Source organism: Perna viridis, chromosome 3 (genome assembly GCF_037379345.1).
Source record: "Perna viridis isolate PV_CMFRI_1.1 ecotype Kerala chromosome 3, ASM3737934v1, whole genome shotgun sequence".
Classification (NCBI taxonomy): domain Eukaryota; kingdom Metazoa; phylum Mollusca; class Bivalvia; order Mytilida; family Mytilidae; genus Perna; species Perna viridis.
Genome location: NC_142447.1, coordinates 20310946 through 20335893, shown reverse-complemented (window position 1 = coordinate 20335893; position 24948 = coordinate 20310946). Strand labels below are relative to the sequence as shown.

Below are 24948 nucleotides of genomic sequence, written 5' to 3'. Positions count from 1 at the left end.
ACGAATCACTTTGTACATTTTTCTCAAAAATGATTACTGATAGAGGAAATTTGCTAAGTAAACTTCTTAAAGCCCTTGTAAAAAGGAAAAATTTACAAAAAAAAATGTGACATTCAGTTCCAATACAACTAAATGTAATTGCACAGAAAAAAATAACAATGCCAACAACTACAACAACAGTAGCATAAAAATAATACCACTGTAATTTTCCTGGTTTTATAAAAAGTAAAGAGTGATCAAGGGAACCTAGGTTATAGCGGTAATCAAAAGAATGTAATCCAGGGACAAAGACCAGACATGGAAAACAGACATACACAACAAAGAACATAAAGTCACTAAAATCATACATACAAAGTAACAAAAGCAAATGAGCAACTCTGACCACTAAAAACTGGGTGGGAGCATGTACCATGTGCACCAGTAGGGTAAGCTTTTCTAGAAACACCCGCAGAGTTGCTCATATAAAATTCAAGTCTGGGGTAGACAAACAAGGAAAGGAAAACTATGACCCGTTGAATAAATCAGTTTTCATGGTGCAGATATATAACAATTGTTTTAGTCAATTCTTTTCTTATCTTCAAAATGCTTCTTTAATACAGATCATATCTAGTCATACTGTGTGTTTACAAGATATAATTAACATGCCAAAGAAATGCATATCAAATACTTCCACAATGTGATGATATAATGTTTCATCCGTATGTAACCTACTGGGACATATATGTTTCATTTGTTTTGATCATGTTTGTGTATTATGCTTCATGTAGGCCCTTCAGTGGTAATAAAGCATTCTCCTTCCAAAATAAAATTCAGCTCAGTGATCAACTTCACCAAAAAGTGTTCAAGTATACAATAAATATTTTAATATGATGTCCTTAAAAGGCTTTGAAACCACAATCGCGGTTGATTTTTGACTGCCATATGACTAGCACACACTAAGATGGCGTGATTTGTGTCTGCGTATATTGCCTCCCATATTGCATTTTATCTATGATCAAACAGTGATAAAATGGAGCTTTCAAGACTTATTTTTTAATAAATCTATAATATGTACCTATTCGGACCACTGTATTTGTTTTTACTTTCTCAATGCATTATTTTATTGTAGCAGATATATTTTCTAGATCTTTTGGACATACATGTATATATTAAACATGAAGTTTGGACATAAAAAAAGAACGTCACAATAGAAACTAAGTAAGCAACCCAACACAATAGAAACTGAGTAAGCAACCCAACACAACTTCCAATTAATTTTATACTTGTTTTATTCACTGGGAACACAAGTGAACATTTTAAAGTAGCTGTCTTTGTAAGAATCATGCAAAATCTGAAAAATGTGATACACCCCAAAAAAGGCTACATATTTTTATTTTTGTAATTAGGTTGTTTTATGGGTCTAAACTATGAAATGTGTAATTATTCATTCAAATCTGCCTGCTCTTAGGAGATAAGGGCACATTGAAAATACAGTAGATTCTATTGTATTTGAGTGTCATTTACAGAGTTATCTCCCTTAATTTTGAAATCTACAGTGCATTCTATATAATTTTGATCTCCTAAGAGCACGGGTTATATGAAAAACCACATGTTAATTTCTGTTTACAATGACATTTCAAACAAAATATCAAAAATAAAAATATGTAGGCTTATGACCCATGAGTCACATTTTGCATGATCCTTAGCTAGAGTCCTACTTAAATAAAGCCTTTTTATCCAATTGAAAATAGTTACTGTCACATTTACATACAAAACAGTAGCAGGTAAAATGGGCAAAACCTAAAAGATCTATACCTCTTAAATTCTTACCCGTGCTTGACATTTCTTTTACTTATAACATAACTGCCATCCTGTTTGAATTTGGTGCTCTCCCTCATCAGTGTATCACCATAGTTTTTCTCAGCAGCAATGGCCAAGTAACTTTCTGCTTTCTCTCTAGTACAGGCATCAAAGAACCAGCTACAATCAAAGCATCAAGCACAAAAATGTACTGACACTGTTCATAATGGACAGGGTTGCTACAGGGAATGCTATTCCCCACCCTACAAGCCATAGGAAGGCACTTTTATTTACATTTAACCACCCATATAAACATAATTTTTTGAAATACATTGGGCTCAGAGAGATTTTATGCCTTTGCCCCACTACCAATGCAAATAAAACTGAACCACTACCAATGCAAATAAAACGGAGCCATCCTAATGGCGACATTTGCATTTTCTGGAAAAGCTCTGAATACATCAAGTTTAGTTGAAACCCACCGAAGGATTTGACCGTAACATTCACAGCAGTGTCATAATTAAAACAGTGAATAGCAGTTTTTTTTGTAAAAATCAGACAAAATGGGAAAAATGTCACAAACCCACTGACCTGGCAATACTATTTCACTCAAGAATGTTTTCTCTATTCAAAAAGGCCATTTTTCGATCCCTGCATCTCAAAAATTATTCGACAGTTAGAAAAATGAGATTTTGACATAGTTATCTGTACTTGAAATGTTCATTTTCAGTGCATTTCAAATGAATTTATGACTCAATTATCTAAAACGATATGGGAAATCTTGTTATATTTTCCTTGATTCTGAATGGTGCAAACAGCCAATTAAACTTTCAAAATGGTGGTTTTTTTCATACCATGTTTCACCCACTGCCTCATTCTTACTGGCCCGGTGCAGGTCCGAGTGTTAAAAGAATAAGCCTGCAGCAGCACTAAACCTGTCGTAAAAGGTGACTAAATAGTGCTCAGAAACCTAGGCCGGGGCTAGGTGCTCTGCCCACAGAGCAACTGGGATGTGTGCCCCAGGTGGTGGAATGGGGTACCCCTGGTGTGTTACATGCTGGGGTTGTCAGGCTATAATACAGAAAACCTGACCGCAATCCAATATGGTGCACCGTGTTGGGAAGGATATCACGTTCCTCGCATGTTAAAGAACCCTGCTGTGGTATTTGATAGGAGTAGGAACCTTTGAGCACCGCCAAAGGAGGCTAAATTGCCCGGCCTTACCCATCCCTCCCTTTTTCTAGTGGCAATAAAAATTTGTCAACCCTACTATCCTTGTGTCCCATCCCTTTTTTTCATTTCATCATCATTTCATGTTCATTTTATCATCCATTTCATGTTCATTGTCTGAATATAGCTGAAATAATGCTGCTCAGACGTTAAACCCCAACAATCAATCAATCAATCATTCATTCTTACTTTAGACTGGCTGAAAGAATTTGTATAAAAGAAGCTTAGACATGTTGTGACAACAACAGAATTTAATCTAATGAAACTGGTTATATTTCTCAACCTGTTATGCATGTACACGCAATATATGAGATTAAAATAATTTAATAATTCTGTTAATGAAATGAGTTATCATATCAGCCTTTTAATTTGACTTACCTTGGAACAACTGAGTCATCAGGATTATTGGAAAATTTATGTCGCTGTAAAAGTATTGTGATAAACATGTGATAAACATGTAATTAACATATACACATTAGTCTTTGAATGTTCAAGTTAATTCATTGTAATAACAATTATTTCTGTCTCTTGGATAATGATCCTAGCAATAGTATGCAAAACATTACAATGTTTTCTAAATTAAATGAAAAATTATGAAAGCCTATTAAGGACATCAAAAAAAATTCTTAGATTCTCATTCAACATTTTTCAAAATATGGGGCAGGCAGGTGCATTTATTTTTAAAATTTTACCAATTTAAGTAAAAAATTTGAAAGAAATTGACCTAAATTGTGAAAAAAATCTTACTAAAATTTTTTGGGGAGGGTGACAAAATTGGGTTAGTATGGGATGAGAATCTAAGATATTTTTTATTTTGGCCTAATGAACATCTACCAATGTTGTCTAAATTAAAAAAGTGGCATATAAAAACAGACTTGGAATACCTCAAATAATATATCAATCTTAAATGCTCTAGTTTCATTAGTAATTAACTTTTATTGACACTGAATGTCCTTGAAAATAATTATACAGAATAATAATTTAAGATTAAATATGACTATGTGTTACAGCAAGTAAAATAGTTACCTTCATGTAAAAAAGAATTGGTCTTCCCTTGTTTTAATGATGACTACCTGGTGAAATGTCTCCAGCAGTTAGTTAGTTAACTAAATATCTAACAATATTGAATTTTCAATTATTCCACAGGTATTTGAATCTAAGTCTATGTTATTGTGTAATGGTCATTCAATCAAGGGAAGGCCAACTCTATTCCCTAAAGTTAACTATTGTATTGGCTGTAAAAACAATCAAACTGTCAAGCTGGTAATTTCGTTTCATATTCTAACTCCTCATATAATTACAGAAAATAGAGCACTAACAAAAAAAGTTTTATAGAGTAAGAAAATTACCATAAACGGACCACCACCACGGCCATCTATTGTCATTGATCCGCTACCACTGGAAGGAGATCGCTGACTAATAACTCCACTGTCATTAGACAACATACTTTGTCTTTTTTTTTCCTGTCTACCTGTGGATATTGACTGCCTGTCACCACTTCCTGTGAATGATTGGTTGCTATGGTAACTAGACCTGTCTTGAGATTCATTCCCCATTTCCAAATGATAGTTACCAACATCTTGTTTGATTTTGTTGATTATGTCCCTTGGTAGATCAAGGTCATCTGGGACTTTTTGCTGCAAAAGGATGTATCAGTACACAAATTAAGAATTATTCTAATAAGAAAACAGCAATCTGTTTTTTAATAGTTCTGAGCATATAATAATTACTAGAACGTTGATTTACATGGTATATGGTACTTAAATTACCTGTGCACCTGGTCCATATTCCCAGATTTTAGTGGAGTCCAGGTTACTCAATTATTCTGAAGTTTTCATGCGTATTCTTATGATTAATTTGTGCTGTTTATGGTGTTTCATAATCAAAATATGAACATTAGTGCCAAAGAACGCCTAGATTTAATAAGTGTGAACTTGTTCCGTGCATGAGTTAAGTAGCATTCCGGCTAAGAATCATGCAAAATGTGATTCATGGGTAAAAAGCCTATACAATTTTATTTTTGGTATTTTGTTTGAATTGCCATAGAAAACAGAAATTAACATTCAATTTCTCATATAACACATGCTCTTCGGAGATCTAACTTGTGTAAAATGCACTGTATATTTTTAAATTAAGGGAGATAACTCTGTAAATGACAGTCAAATACAATAGAATCTATTGGATTTTCAATGTTGATTATCTTCTAAGAGCAGACAGATTGGAATGAATAACTACACATTTCATAATATAGACCCATAAAACAACTCATTTACAAAAATAAAAATATGTAGCCTTTTTTGGGATGTATCACATTTTTCAGATTTTGCATGATTCCTACAAGGATACTACTTAAATCTTACTGCGCTCTTGGCAAGAGTGATCATATTTTTGTCATTCACGATAATCAATTGATTATCTTATTTATGATATAGAATTCCTCCATTATTCATTGCTATTTTCAACATAAACTTCAAATTTTGTGAACAGCGGATTGATATTCGTGTTGTGACAATTTGCAGGAGAAAACGTGAGAGTGAAATTACAGAATTTAACAGTCACTGAAATATTGAATTTTTTTTTACAATTGGAACATTCAGTAAATCACTGCTATTTATATCATAGAAAGTCTTCTTGGTGTAGTCTTCGTCTCCAGATTATGAAAATCCTGTTCCTGGTTTTAATCATGGTCTACTTGGTTGACTTATTCTGAGTTGTGAAAAGGTGTGATATATTAATGGATGAACAAGGATACAGCACTATACCTATTATTGTTTTCTGATACAAAGCAAAAATCAATCAGGTATGCACTTTGAAAACAGACACAGTTTTATGTCAAGAGCAAATGTGTAAATCTGAATACAACCTCATATTCATAAAAAAAATAAATCATTCCCACCTATTCAAATGTGCATATAGGTACAGAGATCATGGAAATGTACTTACTAAATGTTACGAGTTTCTTAGTTACTGCAACATGATCACATTTCTAAGTTAAGGTGAAATTTAATTCATGATGATGACAATGAATAAAGTACTTTAAAACGATTATTCACACAAGTGTCAGATTCAAAACATTATTTTTTTTTCCGGAAGAATTTTAGGAATAAAGGGGTAATCATGTACAAATGTTGAGTACTAGACTATATAAAAATCTGACAGGATTCATGCATGTCAAAAACCCATCAAATTCAGTTTTATTTCTTGTTCAGAAACCACTATAGATCACATAACCAGTCCTGGTTTTTCATTTGGGTGTTGTGCTTTTGAGATAAAATTTATATAGATTGTACATGAAATTAACACTTTGCAAGAGTTATCATTCTTGATTTGGTTTGATTTGGTTGATTTTTAGTTGGAGATTAAGTTGTAATTTTCTCAAAAGTCCAGATCTAAATACTAAAAGATTATTGTCACATAAAAATATAGCATACGAAATCCTAAAAAGCAGTTTTTGTTCAGTGGATTTGTCTATACCATGAATCACTTTACCTTAGCCAGTGTCTGAATTTTGTATTATGGACTGGTCAAAAAGATGACCCAGTGATTATTGATAATCATGCTTCCAAACATTTGTTAAGCATAATTTCTTCTCTTTATTTGCAATTTGCAATAAAATATAATTACATATATTTAATAGTCCAGATCATCCTTGATTATATAAAAAAAACTATAAAAAAAAATTTTATTGAGCATTTTTTTCAAACATGATCTGAACTCCTAAGTGTGATGGATAAAAGAATGGTCAATGAGAATCATTGTATTCAACAAGTGAGTAGATATAAAAGCTTGTAACAAGACCTTGATCTATTTTTCTTTCACTACATGTATGCATATCATGTACTGGGATAAAAGATAACACTTTTATAATATAATTTAGTAGCAATGGCCTTATTCTATAAGAAGGTTTTACTAAGGTTGATTTATATATTCATGCCATAAAGATGTCATATATATAGCTTAATTCTATTTTTTCTTTTTTCCAATAAATTGGATCATACCTTTGAAACTCCAACAATGTAACCTCTCCATAGATCTCGTTCAGATTTTTTATCGCTCTACAATGATAAAATATAAGATTAAAATGTGATAAAACAGGGCAATATATTACATATGTATGTATATAAGCATTATATCCAAAGCTAAAATTAAACAGTACCACGAAGAATGTATATCTGCATCTTTTCTTCTTATTCTGACAAATAATGTATAATAGGTACTAGCATGAACAAGTTCTGAGCACTTTACTAAGAAAAAATAATATATCTGTTTCCAGCTACCATACTGACCTTTGTTTTTTGTGCATATCCTAAACATTTTACGACCATTTTGACTCGAGCATTATTAAAGTCTACACTGTTTCCCCATTAACTCAATGTAAAATGTTTTTGAAAAATAAAATAATTTCCCTGCCTGCCTTCTCTAATTTTTTCTTGCTGGTAACAGGAAACAAGATCACATTGAAGAATGTGATCAGTTAAAACAGGTGTTCATTTTACACAAGTTATAAGTGTATTGGAACAGATTTAAAGAGACATTATATCTTATAACAGGAATCATTTTATTCCTATAAACTATCTAAATGTGATTGATTGATTGAATACATGTGGTTTTTACATTCTTTGGCAGATATTTCATGTTCTTTGACAAGAACATTGGATCAATCATACAGACCCTGCTTTGTACTAGTTCAATACACTGTGTTATATTCTATTGGCCTAGCTCACAGGAGCAAAATGTTACATCCCACAGGTAGGCATGTCATCCAGCTCTGACACAATATTTTCACCGCCCAACCAGTTATCACTGAATCCTTTGTGTTTCATGTGCCTACCAGAGAAACTGGGACTACTATTTTTTAAAGTATTTAGTGTTACCCTACCGGTGCACCTGGTCCATGCTCCAAGTTTTCAATGGTCTGAGTTGCTCATTTGCTTTTGTTACTTTGTATGTATGATTTTAGTTACTTTATGTTCTTTGTTGTGTATGTCTGTTTTCCATGTCTGGTCTTTGTCCCTGGATTACAATTCTTTTGATTACCACTATAACCTTGGTTCCCTTGATTACTCTTTCAGCCAAGGATCAAACCAAAAATCTCCAGCACACATGGCATGCATGCTACCACAAGGCTACTGAGGTGGTTACCATACATGGTAATACATTAAAAACTGTTTAAACAGAACCCTGAATAATCCTGTGTAAACCACACAATTTTTAAAGTCCCTTGATACCAATTATAATGTATTTTGAACTTTGGTAACCCAACCAGCTGTCTAAACTAAACACTGTTTCAGTTTACAAGGAGTTTAATATAGGCAGGTTTCACTATATTTAAGCCATGTTTCTATCACATGTTGTATAAATTTATACAGTGAACGTGTCAAAGAAAACATCTTTCATAATGATGAACACAGGCACTTGTCTCTGAAATAAATCTACCCATATACCTTACAATAGTAGGTTATAGGGGTCATTTTTTTCTAAGACAAAGGCCTGTGATGATGAATAGCAATTGTGTGTTGAAAACTTGAAAAACATGACCTGATGTTAAAGTTTAAAAAAGATTTGGTCTTTAATAGGAAAACAATTAAGAAAGGAGACTAAAGTCTTGGGAGAGAACTCTCCAGAAAAAAAACACATCATTTTGAATCTTCCACCATTTTGTTGATCTTACAATTTAATGCTTTCTATTGTTAGATTAAAGCTGCATTACCTGCCAAATGTGTTCAGTTCTGATTCTACTGAATTTTGCTGATTCAATGAAATAAGTTGGTAGTAATTCAATTGAAGCAATAAAATAAATAAAATAAATACGGAATATTGTGAAAACAACGTTTTTTTTTCAATCAAATAAGATCAAAAGCTCTTGCCTAATCATTACTAATTTATCTACGTCAATTTTTTGTCTTGCAAGACAATAAATATATAGACACCTATTTCATGTATTTAATGCATTTTATTTGTGGAAGTTGGGGTATATTTCAACAGAAACAAAAATTTACAAAAATGTCAGCTAATGCAGCTTTAACTATATGCGTGTTGATTCTCCAGAAATTAATTATTCTTAATGCTCATTTGCATGGCATTTAAATGCATACTTCAAAAATTAAATATGACATTAATATAATTCCCTCCTACACAACAAAATTCACAAAACAAGTAGGTGTTATTATGTGTGAAGATATACTTTAACTAAGTTTAAAAAACAATACAGTATTGATTTACATAAAATGTTTTTAACCAAAATAGCATCAGTTTCCATTTCTAATGTAAGTTGAGTATTCTTGGAAAAAATGTAAGAAATGAATCCTGTTTTATAAATAATTGGAAGGTTACTATACAGAATTCAATAAAATTTGGAGGAAACTGTGTTGTACATGTACTTGAAAAATTACTGGCGTCAATCATGGATATGACAGTTGCATATTGAGTATACTGGCCACATGTCAGCATATATAACCAGTAACTGGTAGCAAATGGCCATTAAATCTACACACAAATAGGTGATATATAAGAACCATCATTATGTTCAAGATTCAGAACTATTTGCTTCACATTTTTTTCTTATAAAACAACAAAAAATTTAAAGTAAGCTGGTAAGCATTGAACCACTAAATTACAATGTAACATTCTTGAAAACATGAGAAATTCATTGGATACTATCCTACATTTCAGGATGAATTGGATAATAAAATTGACTGTCTCAAAAATTTAACACCTTCCAAAACATAATCTTTAGTTTGAATTATTTTCAGATATATTTGACAGTTTCACAGGGAAGGGAGATAACTGCATTGTATTTAAAGATCTTTCACATTAATCCATTACTGATGCCTCAAAATCTTCAAATATACCACAGGCATTTATTTCGCTGTACCTGTGTATAATGTTACTTTGGAGCCAGCTATAGCCTGCCCTGTGATATGAGGGTTTCCTTGTCGTTCATTGTCAGAAGACTCTTGGGTTGCCTTGAGGGAACAGTTTTCATTCCGTAGGGTTGGTTTTCTCTTTGACATATTCACCATATCAATTCTTGTTATACAATTATTTCGAAATGATCTTACCTTGAATATGTTTACTCTCCTGTTCCCAGTAGATAATACAAACTTGTAGTTACTAGGTTTCTCTTTCTGTACTTCAAATTTTGTATTTCCATCAACAGTTAAAGTTCCCTCATGCTAAAATGTGAAAGAAAAAAAGCAAGTTTTAAAAGCATTTATTGATTCAGAGTGGGAGGAAGGAGACTTGCAGTTAGTAACAGGGATTTTTCACCAATAAAATTGAATAATTAAGACCTTTTACAGATTAGATCCTCCCCAAAAACCTGGATAAACAGGAAGTTGTTGTCAATTTTTACGAAAATGAATCAAACTAGCAAAATAATGTGTTAAAAAATTAAGCCACTGTGATGAGTTGGTTGCTGAGAAAAATGTGACAATAAATTGTTGTCATATTTTTACTGAAAATATTCCTTACCATGTGGCATATATAAAGGAGAAAAAGTGTTAAAATATCAAGCTGCTGTGGTGACCTGTTGCCGAGAAAAATGTGACGAAAATTTCAACTTTCAAAATATGTCAAAAATAAACTAAGTCAACAGTAAACAGGAGGTTGCTATTGAATGTTGCTGTGACAGAAAAAAGTATTATGGAAACACGGACATGCAGGAACACAGAAACATAAACACAGGGAAACACAGAAAAGGGTAATAACAGTATAACTCCTATCCTTAAGAGAAGGGGTATAAAAAAATCAAAAACTGTCCATTTAGCTCCACAAGTTAATGTCTTACAAACTTGAAATCTTTGACTGTTCCTGTTAATCAGTATTTCTTATATTTCTAAACAAGGTTTTCATGAATACAATACAAATTAGAATAACAAGGAGAAACTTTGCTGGTTATAACAACTTTAAAAAGATTCTTGATTTGAAGTTAAAGCAAATTTAAATAGAAAATTTAAATAGCAAATTTAAAATTTTAAAATGGGAGAGTGAAACCAGATAATCAAACAGATATGGAACTGGTAAACCCACAGCAATTTCTAAATTTTTGCCTTCAATGAGGAAATTCTCAACTGCAGTAAACATGCATTATGGACAGAACACCTACAATTCCTCATTTTGAGGCCATTAAAAATATCAGGAGGTTTTAATTTTTTGTAGCGATAATGGAAAGGTGAGTTAAAATGTACTTCTGAAAATACTTACATTTTCTGGTATAAATGGTCTATCCCTGAAAATGTATATAATGTTTCTCTTCATCACCATCCATAATCGACGGTATGATGTTTGCTGAAAAAAGGAAAAAATCTTTAATTTATTATGAGCTATTAATTATCATTGGTTGTGCATGCAAATGATGTTCCTACAATCGTTATTAAACATAATTTCTGAAACAGGTACATCTACTTTAATCAAAAATACATTCTTCCTATCAACATTGCCAAAGATTTATTCAAATACATGTATCAAAATACTAGTAAAACAAGATATGTACATCTACATTCAAAGGACATTGATGTATGAACTGGAGTGATGAATAACTACAATTGGCTTAAATTCTAAATAAAAAGAAGAAGAAATTTATGCAAAAAAATTAACATTTTTTTCCCCATGGATTACCAGGTCTTCCCTCTAAATCCAAATTTCCCTGATATATGAATGGTAACTATTCCCTCTGAATCTTTTTTTCCTATTTCAAGAAGGGGTAAATGTCACATAATTTCCCCTCTGAATTCAACATCTGTAAAACTATAATTAAATCTCCCTAATTATGGGTTCCCTCCCTCGCTATCCCTTTTCCTACAGGTTATCAATCTATTAATTTTCAAGTTCCTTTATTTTTTTTTTTATTTGTCATAAAACACTTGTTTTTTGGAAAAGACAGTTCAATACATAATTAAAAATAGCTCACCAGTAAAAACTAGATTTTCCAGTTAAAATACAGTGTGTCATATTTTTTTATCAGTCTACCAAGAATGTAATCCTTGAACCTCAAAGTTATATAACTTTAATAATATATAAATTCAATATAATCAATACGACATTATTGATTTGACATATATTTGACAGCAATTCACTTTTAAATGATTAAAAAATGTAATAAGGAAACTTGAGACATTATGATTAACCTAACTGATGATTTATACCAAACAATTCTTTTAAATTTTTTTTTAATTTCTTCATATTTTTGTGACATTTATTTGTTTGTTATAAAGTACAACCAGGAAATGTAGTCCAGGTTGCAAAAAGTTCATTGAGGTCTGTCTGTCTGTGTGTGCAATTTCTGTTTGTCTATTACTAAAGCCTTTGCCATTTAAAGTACTTAAAGGAAGACAAATTTTTATGTCTTCATGCAAAGTACCTGAACTTATTTTAAGTGTATATTATCTTTTCTAAGTATCAAACAAATTTTATCAGTACTGCAAAACATTTACTTCAGGTTACAACTTCAAATTTTAAAGAAAAATAAGTTGAAATTTTTGAAAACTTCAAGATGTCCTCCAGTGTAGATGGTTGATAGGTACACAAATCTCTGGATCTAGGTTGTCAGACACGAGTTAAGTGTACTTGAAAGATTCAAAAGTTGATGAATTTCTCTAATGAAAACAGTATTTCTTTTCTGAAAAACATACTGCATTTTACATGCAAAATGTCTACCTATTTTGAGGAATAGCTTTATCTTCAGTCTGTCATCAACTGTCATTAATATAATGTTAAGCAATATTACACATATCTCCTGTGATGCTATTAATGTTTTTGTAACCATAGTTAATGATGCCTAATTTCCATGGTGATATGAACTATTATTTCTTTACAAAAATTGTGGAAGATGAGATCATATGCATCATAACATTGTATCAATTCACACAGGACCATCTTCCCTACAACTTGACACTTCAAGAGGGGTAGTCAGAATGTCCTTGATATCAAAAACATTTACACAGAGGTACATATATTTCCTTGGTTCTAGCCTTGATGTGAATACATCTTTCTAACATATTTGCATAATATGTATACACATACTGTGCTCATGTTAAATTGTCACCCTTGAAGGCTTCATGGTTTAATAAAACATTCAGATTTACCATTTTTATTAGACAGACACCCAAATTAATAATAATATGTACATGTATTAAGGCTTATCTCCATATAAGTGCCATTGTACTTATGAACCTTTTATAAATTAAATTATCATGATATTCTATTAAACCACCAGTATATGCTTTAGACTAGTGCAAGATTTACGAAATCAATTTAAACATTTCTAGTGCATCTATTACTGTTCTCAGTAATGTTTGTCATCTTAAGTACCAGTCCATATAAAATTCAGACACTGCCTATGGTAAGAAAATTTATGGTGTTACCGTAGAAAACCCATTGAACAAACAATGTTTTTTTTTGGTCTACATATGCTATATTCTTATGTGACAATAGTTTCCTGTATTAAAATTTACTTTTGAGCAAAACCACACTTAAACCTCCAACTAAAATCAACCAAATCATGAATGATTTATTCTTGCTTTGCTTTCATCATTGGTGATCAAGGTAAAAAAGTTTTGGAAACAAAATCTAGCAATTGTCACTCACTGCCAGTTTTTGCATAGACATCCTCTTAAATGTTTAATGGTAAATTTGATACCCCATAGGAATAAGTGCAGTTGCATGGTAAAAGTAGAAGACAAACACAAATACAGTGTACCTAACTGTATGTAATTTTCACAACATCAAATTAAAAGGAGTCTTAAGTTACAGATATTTACACAATATCAATACAATCATTGACAATGAAAAAAAACAGAAAAAAATCATAAAGGAAAGTACCGTTATAGCTGAAGTATTATGACACAAGTAAATCTTTTTTGTCACCAATCTGGCAGTATATCAAAATTATGTTACGATCAAAATCGAAGGTTTTTTTTAGATCTCATTAAATCCAGCTGAGTACATTTTTTTTCAAGAAGAACGAACCCAACTTCCTTGTCCCAGAAAGGGGAATACCCTTTGGATCTTAATACCTTTTTCATTATAAGATATTGGCAAAAAGGCATTTATTCATGACTTGTTAGATAAGTAAAAATATTTGATTAGAAATCACAATTCAAAGTTTTTTTTTTGAAAGTTAAGGACTGAACAAATACAATAGGCATGGCACTAACTAGGACATCTGGGTTTGTGGATACCTGTACTTGGTCCTTTTTCATGGAGGGAATTCTATGATAAAATTTATAAATGTACTTTAACAACTTAATTTCACAATCAGGTATTTTAGGTTTTTAATGTGAAATATGTCTAATCACTTAGAAAAATGGCCAATTCAAACAGTAATATTTTATAGGAAGCATCTACATATGAAATCTTCAGACATTACTACAGTAACAGTTAAGTCTAAATGAATTTTGCAAGCTAGAAAAAAAACTGTTACAAGTTTTGATTTGTAAAGGGCAGTAACTCCTGCAACATCACTATGTCACAAAATCATCTTATTTCACTTCTACAAAAATTTTTTTTATATCAAAATAATAAAAATGTCCCTTACTAACAAACTTAAGTTCTGTCGATAATTAGGGGATGCTAAGAGTAGTAGTCCTTACAAAAAAAAAGCTACCTAAAATTTTCACAATTACACAGAAGAAATTGGCTTAGTCCATTTTGCAAAGAAAATCTAAAGCCTGAGGCTGGCTGAGTTATCAATGAGGAATAAATTAATTAAAATACAATGATTGCATCATTGTTTTATTGTTCATGGGGTACCCTACCAACAAAAAGTCAACAAAACCTTTGAACTGGCACCAAACAAATTATATACCGATAGTAATTTGAATTGAACTGACACCACTTTCAATACAAATCTACATGAAGGTAAGCTTCTGTGATTTAATGGTTCCAAAAATTTCCTTTCCCTGACATCAAACCAATGTGCATTTTATACTTTCTTTCCAGTAAACATTAGTGTGATCTTTTGGACACAGTCTTTCAATATAAATTTAGCTGCTTATTTTGGCTTGAAAGACTTCATTCCAAAATATCACACTGAACTGTTCAAATAACTTGGAAACCAGGAAAGTGGAAATGATAATTACATGATTTAATTGTTATTACCAAGGTATGACTATACAGTAGTGACACGAACCACACAGCTGCACTAAATAAACCTAGCAAAAAAATAAATCACCTTTGTGTTAGCTTCCATCTGTAAAATATTAGAAGTAAATGATTGAGATCAATGCGAGTGCACACTAATCAAGGAATAGCAAAGATGATAAGAAAGATAATTCATAATTGAAAAAAAAAAACAAAAAACAAAACAAAAAATAAATTCCTTCATACATGTCATATTCATCTATGACATTTTTGCAAATGATTTTTTGCAGTGTTTTAAAAGTCCAATACATCTAACAAAAATAAGAAATATATGGAAAGCTATAACAGAAGGACTTACACAGTATCAATAATCTTATTTTATTTTACATTGCTCACATTTTATGTACATGGATGTTGTCAAATCATGAGATTTCCCCAGAGAGATTAATTCTGACTGTCATCAAATTCATATAGATAAATATGAAACATATAAAGAAAATAAAAATGAAAAAACATTTCAACATGACTATTTAAAAAGAACCCTGAACATGGTTTCTCAGCTTTAGATAATGTTCAAAATGACAAAGTGAACAGGCCGGAGATAGCATCATGCTACTAATTAAAAAAAAAACAAAAAAAAAACAGAAAAAGGTTTACTTGACACCCTGTAAGTAGAAAGCCTATAGCTGCAAGATAAATTATAATAGTACAAAAAACAGAAGTTACATTCAATCCCAATAGAAATTTAAAATGATGAATGAATGTAATGGTTAAATACACTAATTTAACACTTTAAATTTCCTTACAAACTGATCCTCCTGCTTTTGTTATACCGTCTTCATTAAAAGGACATCATGCAGGGAGAAAAATAATTGATCTTTTGACCAAAGTTGTTCACAAGTCCAAGATGAAGGTTTGATAGTAATAATTTTGTTAAATGGTATTTAATGTGTGCTTAATTTAGACAAATTGATTAGGTACAAAGGAATAATTTGAATTGACCTTTAAAAGACCCTAACATTGGATGTTAAAATTTTCTACATAACACTAGAAAAAAACAAGATTTGTGTTGATCAAGTATCTTGAAAATCAAGCAAATGATTATGGCCGAATTGTAAAATTGTCAACATCATGTTGAACAGCATAATCTCCATACAGATGAAATTTCAATAGTAATAACGGCGATTACAGACAAGGCTTTGTCAAACAGCAAGTAAAAGAATGTATATGTCAAGGTAGCTACATATTTTCTAAACCTGCTGAAACCTAAATTCCTGACAATATGCACATCCTAATACAGTCATCAAATACTGCATGAAGTATCAAAGAACCTATTGGGTAATAACAATGATGTTTGGGACAGACAGACTGACCAAAATGTCCCAAAAATATAAAAGCTCAAAGGAATAGAATAACCACATGATTAATTCCAGGTTAAGATATATGTCTATACAGGGTAAACAATATACAAATATATCACATCAATAAGTTTGTTTAAGCTGCCAATGAGGAAAACAGGAAGTTGGTGAATGTTCAAAAACACAGTTGAAAATAAAGTAAAAACTGTAATGCTAAATTTCTACACTTAATCTCACTTTATTGCTTTGAAACATTCCCAAGTTTAACTGGCAGTAGACATTTTTAAAGAGATGGATTTATAAACAGCAGTAAAACTTTCAGTCAAGTACAAAAGACATGTATATTCACAAGCCTCAATAAAATGCTGGTTTTCAATGTCTCCCTTCGATACTTGTGTGAAAAAAACGTTCCTACTTAAAAGACTTTCAATCCATTAATAATGAACTTTCATAGTGAGATTTGTCCTCAATTCATTACACAATCAATACAACCAAGAAAATTCAATTAACAAACTTTAATAAATCTATAACCTTTTTAAATGCAGTAAATATACTTATATATAGCCTGAATTATTCAGATGTCTATTGAAGATAAATGTAATTTTGATACATGTATTCGTGCATTAATGTAATGCAGGCTATCTGTAATAAAGGAAAGTAATTTGTTTAAATTCCCAATAATGCATACTATACAAGTATATTGGAAGGCAAGATAAATATACACTTGTAACCATGATAAAAATCAATAAATAGATTTAAACTGGCACTCAGTAAGGATGAGAAATATAGAGAAGAAAGTAGAACTTACTGCATTTAACTTAAGTCATCAGAGATTTAAATTAACTATCAAGAGTGAAAGGTCCTGGACTATGAAAGGTCCACAAGAAGAACATGAAAGAGTTAATGTAAAGAAAAGTAGTTCCAGGACCTAGACATTAATGAAATTTCATCGGTCCTGCAATATAAATTGGGGGTTCCCGGACCTCAGAGTCATGCCCTAATTTATGCCCCTAAACTCATGTTTACTAACATACTGCTATTCAAAGATTAATGGAAATAGAAATCTCAATATTGGAGATTTAGAATTATTTCAAACATGTTTACTTGATTATGGATGACATGTACATGTATGAGTGGGTTGAACCTGAACCCTGCTTGTGTTCAGCTTGTTATGATAATGACTACGTATTATAATTCTTGGCCTCTTGTTGCATGAATGAGCAGAGTCCTTTTTGTGTTAAGTTTGTTTTTATAATAATTTATAATTCATGGTCTGTCAGCAACAAGTTTATCTTTGTAGGTGTTGCATTCAGAAAAAAATGTTATTACGTTGCATCTTTTAAACTCAAGTGGATTAAAACAGACCATCATGTTCTACATATTTCAAGTTTAAAATGGCCTTCATCATACTAATCTGTATGTTTAATGTTTAGGAAGGTTGTGTTCATTTTACAAATAGACTGAATGCAGTCTGTCATTAATTCCCCAGCTATATCATGAATTTAGAACAGACCCTTTGAAATCACCCTGGTGAATATACATGTACAGTCAAATGTTCACTACTACATTGTGTACATGTACCTCAAAGAAAACATACAGATAAGCAAAAATACATGTATGTGTAATCAGACCTTGACAAACTGTTCAGGGTAATACAGCAGTCCATCTCCTACAATTCCAATGCTTGGTAGATAAGTATAAAACTTACCATTTTGAAGTTATATGCTTTAATTCGAATTGGAAGCCTACGACACCCTGCTATCAATAAGGAGCCCTACCTTCATAAAGCTTGAGTTATCAACAAAAATTAAAAAACTGAATGAATGAACTCAACAAAATGTGTATGAATTGTTTCTATGGTATCACCATTATACACTTAATCATTGAAAAAGCAAGAATTTGCTAGCAACCAATACATAGAATTTCGAGAGTAAGAACTGTCCCAACCAGCCATATTACATCAATTCCAATGCAGTTTAAACATGTGTAAGCCAAGCAAATATCTGTACTGAACAAAATTCATGGTCCTTATCAAATTAAGGGACCCAGTTCAGCTTGGATAGACTTGGTAAACTGTAAGTTTGATAGTCCATAAATTAAGTACCAAACTGATAAAAACTTTTAAAGTCAGGAAAAAACAACCAATAAAAAAAAAAACAAAAAAAAAAAACACTCACAACAGTCAGGCGAATAATTGCTTGGTCGATCATCATATAATGACCCAGCTATCATCTTTCAGAAAAAAAAACACTGTTTGAAGGTGAATGCTTTTGAGAGACAAAATCCCCTGAAACTCATTTTTGTTCCTTTTGATTGTCAGTTTATTGCATTGGTTATTAAATAGTCAGCAAGTAATAATTATCAATTTGACTAATAAACTGCTTTAAGGTATGTGTATACTTTATCTTTATGACAAATACAAATTTTAATTTCAATATATAAATGTCAATCACAATTAAAGACAAAAAATATGATTTTTAAGCCCTTGTGTACTAATCTGACAAATTGGGTATTTTTTAAATGAAATATTTTGCCAGTGGTAATACATTCATGTACTCTTAAAGACTATAAAATGTAACTTTTATGAACACTGATATAAACCAAGTAGATACTGTGTCCAAAAATCATGGATGGTCCAGTCAACATTAATATTTTAGCCATGACACAAAAATAATTTGCACAATATAAAATTTATCATCCAAACTTCATATATCCCTATAGAAGGATTATCCAGGAAATAATGAACATGGTACTTTGGATACCCAGTAAACATGAGATGGACTTTTAACCAATGAGATGGTGTAGCAAAACCTAATAAAGTTCAAACGAGGGGAAATTTTTAGGACTGATGCTTCAAAATGTTGAACAGTTTCTGCCTCTTATAAAACACCCACCATGCTGCTTATGAATGGTCAAGTATGGTGAAAGAGAAGGATAATATATAAGGGATGGAGGTCATTCAGTGCTATAATATTGTTGGCCTTATTTAAAACTACCTTGTCCTTTATAATTGGGAAATAAATAACACACTGGAAACAAACACTCCATATACATGTATAGTTACTAGTCTAGAGACAACATATCAAAGTTGTATGTTGTTGCCCACTCACTTTTCAATCCATCATGCTCAAACCGCAAACCACATTTTGATTAGCAGTGCTGCTTTCCAAGGGGTTAAGAACAAATAGAAATTCCTTTAAGTAGCACTCTTTGTAAGAATCATGCACAATCTTTAAAATGTGATACATACACCTAAAAACAAAAAGGCTACGTATTTTCATTTTTTGTTAAGTTGCTTTATGTATCTTTAAGATGAAATGTAGCCCCGTGCAGGTCCAGGTGTCAAAAGAATAGGCCTGCAGCAGTGCTAAGCTTGTCTTAAAAGGCGAATAAATAGTGCTCAGAAACCTAGCCAGGGGCTAGGAGCTCTGCACATGGAGCAATTGGGATGTGTGCCCCAGGTTGTGGAATGGGGTACCCCTAGCGTGTTACATGCTGGGGTTGTCATGCTATAATACGGAAAACCTGACAGCAAACCATAGTGGTGCACCGTGTTGAGAAAGATGCCACGTTCCTCGCACGTTAAAGAACCCGGCTGTGGTATTCGATAAAAGTAGGAACTTTTGCACTCTGCCACAGGAGACTAAATTGCCTGCTGACCCCACCCATCCCTCCCTTTTTCTAGTGGCAATCTAAATTTGTCGACCCTGTTGCCCTTGTGTCCCATCCCATTTTTATTTCATCATTCCATGTTCATTTTATCATCCATTTCATGTTCATCATCTGAATAAAGCTGAAATATTGCTGCTTGGACGTTAAACCCCAACAATCAATCAATCAAGATGAAATGTATGATTATTCATTTCAATCTGTCCACTCTTCGGAGATAATCAACATGAAAAATCCACTAGTTTCTGTTGTATTTTAGTGTCCTTTACAGAGCTATCTCCCTTAATTTTGAATTCCACATTACATTCTATATAATTTACATTCTATATAATTTGTATCTCCTATAAACAAGAGTTAAATGAAAAGCCACATTTACTTTCTGTTTACTATGACATTTTAAAAATTTAAAATATCCAAAAAAAAATATGTAGGCTTTCCAACAATGAATACATTTTGCATAATTCATATGTGGAGTGCTACATAATATCATAAATCAAAGTGCTATTAGCACCTGGATTTTTTTATTGTTGTGAAAATTGCAGCGTGGACAAAATTTACAAGATTACATAATGTAAAATAAAACTGCAATCATACATTTGCATTTCCCATACTATTTAGAACTGTTTTTCCTTATATGTACAAACTGAATATCAATCAATTACCGATTTAAAAACTGTAATCATATACATCTGCAAATTTTGTTATTATTTTACCTATTTCCCAATTTTTAGACCTGTCCAAAAGTTAATTTGCAATCACATTCAAACGTCCTACACTGTAATTATATTCAAATGGAATTAATTTCAGCTTAAGAAAACAGTTTCCTTGATCAACATATTAAGATTTACAATTCTAAACACTTTTTATCAATTTGAATTTTCCCACCAATTTTACTTGGTAAAAATCACTGCGCTTCAATTCCTGTCTATTCATGATAGAACATTGATGATAGGATGGATATTTTGACTGATAGTTGTATTAAATGGAACATGCTTAGCACATTTAATGCTTCTTGGGACATTACTGCAAGAACTTCATTCTCTAAATGCTAATTTATTACTAAAAATCCAAAAAGGAGTCCCTCAAATCCTCAGTGTCACTTGAAGACTAGATCTTAATGTAATTTGCAGAAATGATAGAATATCATTGAGATGAATAATTGCAAGAAATATATTTACAGGTTAAAGATGTATTGAATGATAAAAATGGAATTACCCTTGGACTATATTTTTGTATAGTGTTCAGGAACAGTTGGGAAGTTCCCAGTATTAACTGGCAACTTAAGGTATTTTGATAAATTAAAAACCCAAAAAGATAAACCTGTAGCAAGTCTAAAGACCTGAGTGCATGTGGGACAACTCCATTATCTATCTACCTTTTAACCTAAAATCTATTTGACTAGATTAACCTTTGAACTTCTTACATGACCTCTTCCTGGGTGGAATTGTAATCAGGAAGAAGATTCAGATCATTGAGTGTTATTTATATATTAGGAGATTAAAAACTTTAATAGTTTAAATATCTCTGTGAATAAAAGATTTTTAACAGGAATCTAACACATATAACATTGAATAAATTAATCTGAACATACAATCAGTTTTGGATCTAAAATGGTATCATGTTTAACTGTATTATGTTGTTAAAGATCAAAATGCCATTTTATTGATGATACGCATGTAAAATGGATAATAAAATTTTATTAAAAAAAAAAAAAAATTGAAATTATGAAATATCCACATGTACCGGTACTTGAAAATTGGGTACTTGGTCTTTATATTTACCAGGGTTATTGTATAAATTTTATGAAACTTGGCAGGTTGACATGCCCATAAAGTTTAAATGGTAAATATCAAAATGCATGTAGATACATAGTGTGTAATAATTTCAACTTATGAAAAATAACCTTTTTATAGTGATAAGCAAAGTCCAGTGTGTGTAGAATAGGATTGAGTTAAAGCTTTTTATAAATTTTTTGAAAGATAAATGTTGACAAATTACTCAAAACAGCTTAGAGGGAGATAATAATAATTTGGTATATGTACAATGTATGTGATTACGAATGGATGCTCTCTTTAATTTTCAAATTGTACTGCTTTCAGATCTTTCATCTGAGGTGAGGGAATGCCGAAAAAAAGGGTCAGGCATAAGAGTATGCTTACCACAGTAGTTAATATCATGTTTATTACGTGGACCTGACCAGTAATTTTTTTTCTATTGACATTTAAAGTAGATTCTAAAATCTTAAACTAGAAGCATGACCCTAAACTGTAAAAATAGATATGAAATCAAGCAGCAGACTAGATTTTACACAAAGAGTTTACCATGAATTTATTTTTATAATTTATGAGTGGGCTGTTTAGACAGTATTGAGGATGTTTAAGACAAACATATTTATGACATTTAAAGTCTAACTAACTACTAGTAAATGATAACCTCATATATATTTGATGCTAGCAACATACTTAAGTACAAGTATTAAAAACAGCTATTTCTAAAAACAAGGCAGGTCATACAGCATGAGCTATTCACAGATAAATATCCCGGTTTTTTCCACTCCTAATTTAATCCCCTGATGATTCTGATTCAGGATTCTGTTTAAAAAATTGTGAAGACAATTCCTGAAAATAAATCAGAACGAGAGAGAAATTAATAATTACATTACTTGCTACAGTGTCCAGAGTTATCTCCCCTGTATAATACATTCTCTTTATCTAGTACGACCAGGCTAATGGTATTAAAATACACTAAGGCTCATGTGCTTATCACAATCCAAAAGTGAAATAAAAATTTGTCCAATGAATCACCTGATGCCTGTTTCTTATAAATATCTATACATCTAATTTTTTACCTGACATCATATTTCATTAAAAATATTCAAAGGTGTGCAGTCAGTTTGCACCATCTTCATACAATCAAAAGGGCATTTCCTAGATACAATAATTTGCTGGACAGTTCTGTCATCTGACATCCATCTACGCACAGTAAAAATTGTTTTGCATAGCAATTTTGAAATAAATTTGTTTCCTAGGGAAAATATGGCTTAATTATGTAAGTTTTTTGGGTACATTTGCTTGTTGTTATGGCAGAAGTGGTGTAACTCATGGTAACTAACTTACTTTGCTTAGTCTAGAAAACCCATTTTGTCCTGGAGGGAAACATTATACCAGTATGTCTTACTATGTCTTCTTTTATTGCTGCTCGGACGTTAAACCCCAACAAACAAACAAACAAACTTACTTTGTCTTCAAGGCCAGTTAATTGACAGAAAAGCCAAAACATTGACATTACAAGGAAATGACATTATAAAAAGTTTTTTTACCATGCAAAGCCTCATTGCATCCAGTAATAACATGGCTGTAAAAGTACTGATTTTCATGCTTTTCGTGGTGGACAGAAAAGTGCTTAAAATAGTACCCAGGAAATTGGATTTTAACACTATAAGGCTTCTCATTTTTGGAAACTGCAAAAATTGATACTAAACAATATGTTCACTTGATAGAATCTGAAAATAAATATGTACACAGTAACTACATTAAAACATCATTGTTACCATTTTAATAATCAGTCATATAGATTACCCAATCTGATTGCATCCCATGAAAACATTTACTATCACAGTACATTACATGTGAACTAGGAAGATGCAGATTAAATTCTTCAAAATCAAACATAATTACATGACCTAATGATAAATCACATACCTCAGTAAAATAGCTATAGGTGTCATTAAACAATTATCCTATTTTCCTATCTAGGTACAACACAATACCCCTTGGAATATTATTTACTTCAAGAGAAAAAAAAATAAATTCTGATTCTTAGGTGATCAAGCAACCAGGAAGACACAGCTAGAGTGTACAGAGGAATAAGTGGAGGCTATGTTTGCAGTTTGACAGCAAATAAAAATAGAGTTAAATGCTTCAAATACAGAACCTCTAATGTACATATGTACTACAGAGATGCTTTTTAAATCACTCAAACTTACACTGATTTTAAAATCTTTGTAGCGAAATCCGTCATGGAAAAATTAGTCAGACTATCTGACATGAAAAAAAAAACATTCAGTCTCGCTTAAATCTCTTATTGTGAAGTCAAACTTGTCTTAGCAACCATCTGTATTCAACAAAAACCTGTCTGAAAAGGCAATATAAGAAATATCAGGCCTCATGTACTCAATGGTTTTTCTAAAAATGAATTAAGAGTCAAAAGTTAGAGTGATTTTTCTATAAATGAATTAGAGCTGAAATAAGGCTGTTTGCTTATATGCCAGAAGCATAGTTATTTTCCAAAATGACCCCATAATTTCCAAATCCTGTTTTTAAGTCAGGCCTTACCAAAGAAGGTGGAAAATTATCTATTTTAACCTCAAAAATTCACTTCTCAAGATGTCAATTTTGGGAATCATGCAACCAGTTGTATAATGAAATATTTACCCAGTTTGTTGTATATTTCAATATATTTTCCCATATTAAAAGGCATGGGCATTTTCTAAAAGCAGTTGAAAAATCACTGCTGTACAAGATATTGCATTCTGTGTAAACCTGTATATCAAGACCACCTGTCTTATGTGACTACGTTTTTTCTCTCCATTGGAAGGTCACTTTAAACAGGTTTTGTTGTATAAAAAAATGAGTTTCAGATAGGCAAGCTCGAGAACAATATCAACCAAGAACATTGGCTGTGTACCTGATAGTAGTTAATTCTTATGAAAACATTGATTTATATTTGTATCCATAAAATGTACTGGTAATAAATAATTTGCATCCAACAAACAGTAAAACATGCTCTTTGAAATCACAAGTACACATCAAGGGCGGATTCAGGCAGGGGT

General features: G+C 31.6%; 1 protein-coding gene across 23 annotated transcripts in view; it reads right to left on the bottom strand.

The window, feature by feature from the left end:
* LOC148621378 (uncharacterized) overlaps positions 1–24948 on the bottom strand; it is a 63618-nt gene that overhangs the window by 33409 nt on the left and 5261 nt on the right. For 22 of the 23 annotated variants that reach the window (XM_088575638.1, XM_088575647.1, XM_088575648.1 and 19 more), the window contains exons 2-8: positions 15182–15199; positions 11215–11298; positions 10071–10184; positions 7008–7064; positions 4359–4646; positions 3388–3431; positions 1810–1959 (exon numbers count right to left, since the gene is read on the bottom strand). In XM_088575638.1, coding sequence (XP_088431764.1) covers positions 1810–1959; positions 3388–3431; positions 4359–4646; positions 7008–7064; positions 10071–10184; positions 11215–11298; positions 15182–15199 — 755 coding nt within the window. The remainder of the gene's footprint in view (positions 1–1809; positions 1960–3387; positions 3432–4358; positions 4647–7007; positions 7065–10070; positions 10185–11214; positions 11299–15181; positions 15200–24948) is intronic. The other variant, XM_088575639.1, reaches the window with a different exon arrangement.